Source organism: Bison bison, unplaced genomic scaffold, assembly GCF_000754665.1.
Source record: "Bison bison bison isolate TAMUID 2011002044 unplaced genomic scaffold, Bison_UMD1.0 scf7180017864526, whole genome shotgun sequence".
NCBI classification, from domain to species: Eukaryota; Metazoa; Chordata; class Mammalia; order Artiodactyla; family Bovidae; genus Bison; species Bison bison.
This window is the reverse complement of record NW_011495077.1, coordinates 3,569,980-3,578,191: the sequence shown is the minus strand read 5'-3', so window position 1 is coordinate 3,578,191 and position 8,212 is coordinate 3,569,980. Positions and strand designations below refer to the sequence as shown.

Here is an 8,212-nt window from a genome sequence, read left to right as displayed (position 1 = left end):
TGGAGAATCCCAGGGACGGGAGAGCCTGGTAGGCTGCCGTCTATGGAGTTGCACAGGTCGGACACGACTGAAGTGACTTAGCAGCAGCAGCAGAGTACATCATGCGAGATGCCAGGCTGGATGAAGCACAAGCTGGAATCAAGATTGCTGGGAGAAATATCAATAACCTCGGATATGCAGATGACAGCAGTATGGCAGAAAGTGAAGAAGAACTAAGGAGCCTCTTGATGAAAGTGAAAGAGGAGAGTGTAAAATCTGGGTTAAAACTCAGCATTCAGAAACTAAGATCATAGAATCTGGTCCCATCACTTCATGGCAAATAGATGAGGAAACAATGGAAACAGTGAGAGACTTTATTTTGGGGACTCCAAAATCACTGCAGATGGTGACTGCAGCCATGAAATTAAAAGATACTTGCTTCTTGGAAGAAAAGTTTTGACCAACCAAGACAGCATATTAAAAAGCAGAGACATTACTTTGCCAACAAAGGTCTGTCAGTCAAAGCTGTGGTTTTTCCAGCAGTCATATGTGGATGTGAGAGTTGGACTGTGAAGAAAGCTGAGTGCTGAAGAATTGATGCTTTTGAACTGTTGTGTTGGATAAGACTCTTGAGAGTCCCTTGGACTGCAAGGAGATCAAACCAGTCAATCGTAAAGGAAATCAGTCCTGAATATTCATTGGAATGACTGATGCTGAAGCTGAAACTCCAATACTTTGGCCACCTGATGTGAAGAACTGATTGCTTGGAAAAGACCCTGATTCTGGGAAAGATTGAAAGCAGGAGGATAAAGGAACAACAGAGGATGAGATGGTTGGGTGGCATCACCGACTCGATGGAAATGAGTTTGAGTAAGCTCTGGGAGCTGGTGATGGACAGGGAGGCCTGGCATACTGCAGTTCATGGGGTTGCAAAGAGTTGGACACGACTGAACAACTGAAGTGAACTGAATGTGACATTTGTATTTCTTTGGAGGGTGGGTTACTCATCAATCTTGACTGAAAAGGAAGATAATGTCGGTTTTATCAACTCTTTTTGAATTGTAATCGTGGCTCTTCCAAAATGGTTTAAATCTTAGGGAAATAGACTTTCATATTCATTTTTAAAGACAGCTTAGAACTTTCCAATTTTTCAGTACAGTCAACTTAGTAAATATTTCTCAACAGAGAAACTCAGAATTATCATTATAATTATTCTGCCAGTTAAGTAGACCAGAATATCAATTTTTAAACATATGTTCCTAACATATGTTTAAAAATATATGTTACGTTTTTCTAAAAAATGTGAAAGTCTCAAATAATTAAAAACTTTCTGAATTCTGTGACTTTTTAATTGTTTGAAATACAAATAGCTATTTTTACTTTTATTAATATCTTAATTTCCTTTCTATTTTAAAGCCCAACCTGAATTCCTGAAGCAGCCTACTAATATATATGCTCATGAATCTATGGATATTGTGTTTGAATGTGAAGTCACTGGAAAGCCAACTCCAACTGTGAAGTGGGTCAAGAATGGGGATATGGTTATCCCAAGTGATTACTTTAAGATTGTAGTAAGTATCTTTCAAAGAAACTTAGCTCTGAAACCTTTAAGTCCCTTTAAATGTAGTCACCAAGAGATCTGTTATCCATAGTACATGAACTGGTGTATTAGGATGAACATAGAAAAATTCACTTAGAATATAATCTTTTCATTGGCTGATGAGAAGGCTAGCCCAGAAATGTTTTGGTAGCTCATATACGATCACAGAGGAAACCAGTGTTCAAACTCAGCCTGAAATTCACGTTCCCTGATCAACAGTCTTGTCCTCCTACTCAGACATACTAGCATTTTTAAATACAGCCTGCACCACTTTCTGGGTAATGATTATCCTGTGTGTGTATTCACATGCCCCCGTCGTCTTCATAGCTCTGTAGTCAAGGAGCAGAAATCTGTCCTTGTTATACTGATGCTCAAGCCCTTCAAAATAAGAATACCCAGTGTTGGGCAGTTGTTGTGAAAATAGACATAAAGATTCTTTTAAAAAGTAAAGCAAAAGTAATTAATTAGCCTTAATCTATTAAGAAGACTCAGCCATTTCTGCTTTTTACTTCATAGATATATAGTAAATGCTAGTAAAGAACACCTGCAATCCGGGAGACCTGGGTTCAATCCTTGGGTTGGGAAGATCCCCTGGAGAAGGGACCAGCTACCCAATCCAATATTCTGGCCTGGAGAATTCCATGGACTGTATAGTCCTGGGATCACAAAAAGTTGGACACAACTGAGCGACTCTCACTTTCACTTTAGTAAATGTTATCCACTGTTACTATTATTATCATCTAATATCCTTATAATAGCATTACCTAGGTTTTAAAAAAGTGATATATCTTAAGATGCATATATGACATTCATAGACATAATCAGAAGTAATTATAGTTGTTGAAGACTTAATGTCTAATTACAAATTTCTCACATAAGTAATTCATTCTTCATAGGAATACAGTTTTCTATTTTTAAAATGCATAATGTTATATGTTACAAAAAAGTAATTCACAAGTATTTAATCCTAATTAAAAAGCAGCATGTTACAGTTAACTTAGCATTTTACTCTTTATCATTATTTTCATCCTATTATAAAAAATCTTAAACTTATGTTGTAGTATATCAATAGCAATAATGATAGTTGACATTCATATCGTACTTGATAGTTTAGGAAAAACTTTTATATAGGGGGGTTCTAATCTGCTATAACAATAGATATTAGAAATAATTTTAAGAAAGTGCCTTGAATTCACAAATTCAGACTTTCACTATGGTGACTTAGTATTTCATGCCAGATATTCCCACCAAGCAAAACTATAAGTTTGCATGCATTGCAGACATGCCTTCCTATAAGGATTGAATTCTTAATTGTTGATGATAGTGCTTCCTTTGCTAGTTAAGTCAGTACCTTGTCATTGAAACTGAGTCAACATGTTCATAGGTAAATAATATTCATTATATGAATCATATAATTGTACTTGTTTTTTTTCTCTCCAGAAAGAGCATATCCTTGAGATTTGAACTAATGTTCATCAGTTGAATCATAAAATTTTGTTTTTTTCTTCCTCAGAAGGAACATAATCTTCAAGTTTTGGGTCTGGTGAAATCAGATGAAGGGTTCTATCAATGCATTGCTGAAAATGATGTTGGAAATGCACAAGCTGGAGCCCAGCTGATAATCCTTGAACATGGTAAGAGGGACTGAAATAGTAAGCTGAGAGAGACTGTGTGTAAAGAGCTCATACCTATCAGAGGACCTATCACTCCAGGATACCTAGTGATTAATAAACTGTTTATAAAGGCTAATATATGGCATAACTAAGAGAGAAAAAATAGCCATCTAAATTATCTTTTTTTAAGTGACTGAGAAACACAGTTTTGGATACTGTTGCAGAGAAATTGGTATTAAGAAAGGAAAAACTGAACATTTATAGTCTTAGACAATAAATGGATACTCTTCCGATTTAATCTTATTTAATCTTACAAATATATTTCTAATCTGTTAAAGTAGAAAAACTTTAATGTTTATTTTGCAGTGAATTTTTCTTTAATTTTTCCAAAGTAAAAATTAACTTGCCTTTTCTGATTTTCACACACCCAAAAAATACTTACTAAAAATTCAGACAACATTGAGAAGTAAAAAGGGGAGAAAAAACTCATTTTTTATCAGTCAGGGTCAGTTCTAAGGAAACCGCAAAGTAATTTCACTTAAAACCAAATTAAAAATTGAATATTGTTTGGTAAAAATCTATTAACTATAACAGGGGATTGAAGTACCAAGGAATTGGCTAGTAAGAAGTAAAAAGAATTCTAGTGAATATAAAAGAATGGCAGACATAGGAGCAGCCACAACCCATAGGTCTGAGAATGTTCAGGAAGAGGCCTCTCTCCGGACTGATCCAGACCATGTTGGAGAGGATGTGGCCATGGTTTAATGGGTGATGGAGAAGCAGCCATGCTCCCATCCCACAGAAGCTTGCTAAAAACCTGCTGTCTAGTGTGCTGAGGAAAAGTTGTTCACAAGGAGATGTCTCAGTGAAGGCATTCTGCCTTAAAAAAAAAAAGAATACACCAGCAGAGTTGGGGTACTGAAGGAAGCTACTCACCAGCACTCTGTACTGATAAGGTTTTAACACATGGCAGCTGGCAAAAGGAGAAATAATGTAAAGGGCTCAGCTTCATTTTTGCAGAGCAGGCAATGAAGTATGAATGTGGAGCTTAAATAGTAAATTGATTACAGGCACATGCTTTAATCCCTGCCATCTAGGAGTACTGGGTATAAGCATGCATAGATGTGTATATGGTTTTATAACCTGTTTTCTTGCAACAGCATGCTTTGGACATGTTTCCATATCATTGAATATACATCTGCATAAACATTTTTCATTGTTGAATAGTATGTATGCACTTTGTTTTATATAAGTGATTCCCTATTGGTTAATATTTAAATTGTTTCCTGTTTTTTATTATGATGAACAAGGCTATGCTGAACTTCCTTATATGATTATTTTCTCATACTAAATTATTAAAAGTTGAATTGTTGGATGACACTTTTATGTGAAATTGATAAGGGTAGCTGTTGGGTATACTATTTGTTTTAGCAGGAAAAGTGTTTTTCATTTTGTGCATTTCTCAAGAATGCATAAGGAAGAGCTGCTTTAGACATCTGATTTGATATCTGAGTCAAATTTAAGTTCAGGTTCCATTGTGGTCAGGAAAGCTCATTGGCAAAGATGGCATCCACTCTGGCTTTTCACTCAAATAGCATATAGGATTTTTATATACTGGTTTGAGATGGGGACAACAGAGGATGAGATGGTTGGATGGCATCACCAACTCAATAGACATGAGTTTGAGCAAGCTCCCGGAGTTGGTGATGAACAGGGAAGCCTGGCATGCTGCAGCCCATGGAGTCGCAAAAAGTCAGACATGATTGAGCAGCTGAACTGAACTGACCTGTGTTTTATCCTTTTTGAAACAAGCTTTCAAAAACAGACATTTTGTGAGCTACTGAAAATTTTTAGTGACCTTGTCAGGTATGCATTAAGGATGCATGGATTCCAAGAAGGAGAGTAAATGTCTTGTTATTATTTTTGGTATTTTAATTTGCGAGATAAATATTTCTGCAGAAAACTAAAAGAAATTATAACAATTTATAAAATCTTATCTCTGCCTTTCTGAAGTTTTTGATATTGTAAGGGATGTGAGAGATGTGCATGACTTGAATACCCAGTCCATAATAATTCAAATAAGGCAGCATACAGTTTAGGAGAGAGGAATTCTATGTGAACAGGGAAGTTTTTCATGCAATGTGTTCCCTTTGTAATAGACTTCAAATGATAGGACCAGATGTTAAAAAGAGGACCTGGCTCAGTATGGAAACAGAATAATTAGAGTATCTGTTCCTATGGAAAGGTGGCGTGTTGAGGCAGAACAGGATCAGATTTATCATGGCCTTAGTTACAAGCAATCAAAGCAATTCTGTAGTAAGGGAGTCTAATAACAAAGTCAGATTTAATTAGAAGACAGTGGCTGAAGAAATATTGTTATAAGACCATGAGGAAATAATAAGTACTTGTACTAGAGAAATAGAATCCTAAAAAGAGATGGTAGTATCTAATTCAGACTTTATCAACTGATTGGGTGTAAAACATTATTATAGAGGAATCAGATATACTTCTAAGGTTTTATTTGGATGACGGAAAAAATGATGATGCCTTTACAAAAATAGAAGAAGAAATTTAATTGAAGTGGAAGGAAACTTCTACTCAAGCTGTAAAGAATGTACATAGAACATACCACCCTCACCTATGATCAAAAGCTGGATCATCTACAAAACCATAATTTCTGTGAGCCCATCAGAGAGCTGAGCTTGCAAAACAACCAAGTAACCTAAATGGCAAAGAATTAGACAACCCTCCTCTCCCCAAGAATGGGTCATGAATTGTTTGACCTTTGGTAGAACACGAGAGAAAGAGATGGCTGCCATAGAAATGCATAAGAAGGAATTAACTAAAATTTTAACAGAATTTTGAAGACTAAGTATGGCCTAGTTTGGAATCACTGGGGGCCTCAGATAAAAGGGGAGTTCACACTTGCTTGCAAATATATTTCCCTGGGGCTTCAGAGGATGTTCAGTGTTAAGACTGGGGACAAGGTAGAGACTCGAAAAAAGTCGTTTTGGTGGAGTAAAGGTGAAGGAGGTGCTCTGTGGATGCTGGGAGAGGTACGAAGCCCCTCCCGTTTACTCAGACTCCCTTCAGCCTCCAACAAGTAGGGGAGGGGCAGAAAAACTTACTTCATAAATCACTGGCAGGACATTAGAAGCAAAGCTACTCTGCTTCTTGGGGGAGGACCATCTGGTCTCTAGGACACAGGCAAAGACCCACTGCTGCTGTGGAAGGGTAGAAGAGAAAACTCTTTACCTCTGAAAGAAGTGCATAAAACTGCCATGGGCCCTGTGATCCTACACCAATAGCTAAGAGAGGTCTTTACTAGGAAGAATAGGGAACTACCACTAAAGACCAACACAAATACAAAGCAGATTCTGGCTGCCATGAAAGAAGAGGCACCAGTGCTATCTAATACTGAGGCTGTATTGTGTGCTCAGTTGCTGAGTTGTCTCTGACTCTCTGCAACCCCACGGACTCTCTCTAGCCCACCAGGCTCCTCTGTCCATGGGATTCTCCAGGCAAGAATACTGGAGTGGGTTGCCATGCCCTCCTCCAGGGAATCTTCCCAACCCAGGGATTGAACCCACGTCTTCTGCTTCACAGGTGGATTCTTTACCATTTTGCCACCTGGGAAGCATCCATATTATACTTGATCTTAGCTAAAATTGTATTAGGACAACTGAAAATCCCACCTTCCCCAACCATGACCTTATCACCAAGTAACAAATATATACTGGTCAGGAGCTCATTCTTATTTCTGCCTTAAACCACCACTATTTTCTGTGTCTTATTTTATCTACTTAAAGATAGGATTTATCCCCTTACTGGTTTTTCCTTCTTACCAATTCCAGTTACTTAAGTTATTTCTAATAGAACCTGCATCTATCCTGCTGATTTTTAAAACACTTCTCTCTAATCTCAAGCTTATGTATATCATTTAAAAAATATGATAGTCTAACTAAAAGAATCTGGGAAAGGGAACTTATATAGAAAAAATAACACTTCACAATTCTTGAATGTATGAAAAAGTGAAATATGAAATCAGTGTAGGTTGAAAGGATCATACATTATATGGAATAAACAATTTGTTAGTGATTTGGAAAGAATTAAACTATATATTTACCTTATATCAATGAAGAGTTGATTTAAGAGTTAAAATTTAAATTAAATCCATAAAAATGTTGAAAGATGATAGAAGAGTCTCACCATTTACAGTACACCAGGATTTATTAATTCATTCACCATTTAATAAGCATTTAGATTATTTCCAATCTATCGTAATTTAATTTATAAAAGAAATGAAGGAACACAGATGAAAAATTTGGTGTCTCAGGATATAAAAATGTAAATGCTTTATATGTAAAGTATGAGAAATACTTTAACTAACTAAAGAGGACAAGCTAGGGAAGAATATAAGAATTACAGAAATTTGTTTGGATGGTATCACCGACTCAATGGACATGGGTCTGGGTGACTCCGGGAGTTGGTGATGGACAGGGAGGCCTGGCGTGCTGCAGTTTATGGGGTCGCAAAGAGTTGGACATGACTGAGTGACTGAACTGAACTGAGTGTTGTGAATGTAACAGGAATGCACACAAATGGATAGGATAAAGTGACTGGCATAAGCATATAATTCACGATATGGCAAAGATAAAGATAGTTTCTAAACATGACAAATGTTTCACCTTACTTAAAGATATAAAATTAAATCACTTTTGGTGATATGCCATTTTTACCTAATAAAGATTTTATATGTTTTAATGAACATTCACTATAATGTTCATTTATTATGACTGGTTAGGGTGATTATGTCTTTCACCCTCAGTGAAAATGTAAACTGTTACATCATTTATTAAATCCATTTGGACAATTATCTTAAACATTACTGACTCAACCCATTAATTGTTATTTTAGGATTTTTCCCTAAGGAAGGAATCAGAGATTAGGACAAAAACTATTAATATCATCACTGGTAATTAAAAGAGAAAAAAGGTAGGGATACAGAGAGAAGAGTTAG

General features: G+C 36.3%; 1 protein-coding gene across 1 annotated transcript in view; it reads left to right on the top strand.

Annotated features, from left to right (window-relative positions):
• Positions 1–8,212, top strand: part of NEO1 (neogenin 1) — a 240,744-nt gene that overhangs the window by 141,010 nt on the left and 91,522 nt on the right. Inside the window, exons 8-9 of the mRNA XM_010831422.1 lie at positions 1,396–1,550; positions 3,093–3,213. Of these exons, the coding sequence (XP_010829724.1) occupies positions 1,396–1,550; positions 3,093–3,213 (276 nt within the window). The remainder of the gene's footprint in view (positions 1–1,395; positions 1,551–3,092; positions 3,214–8,212) is intronic.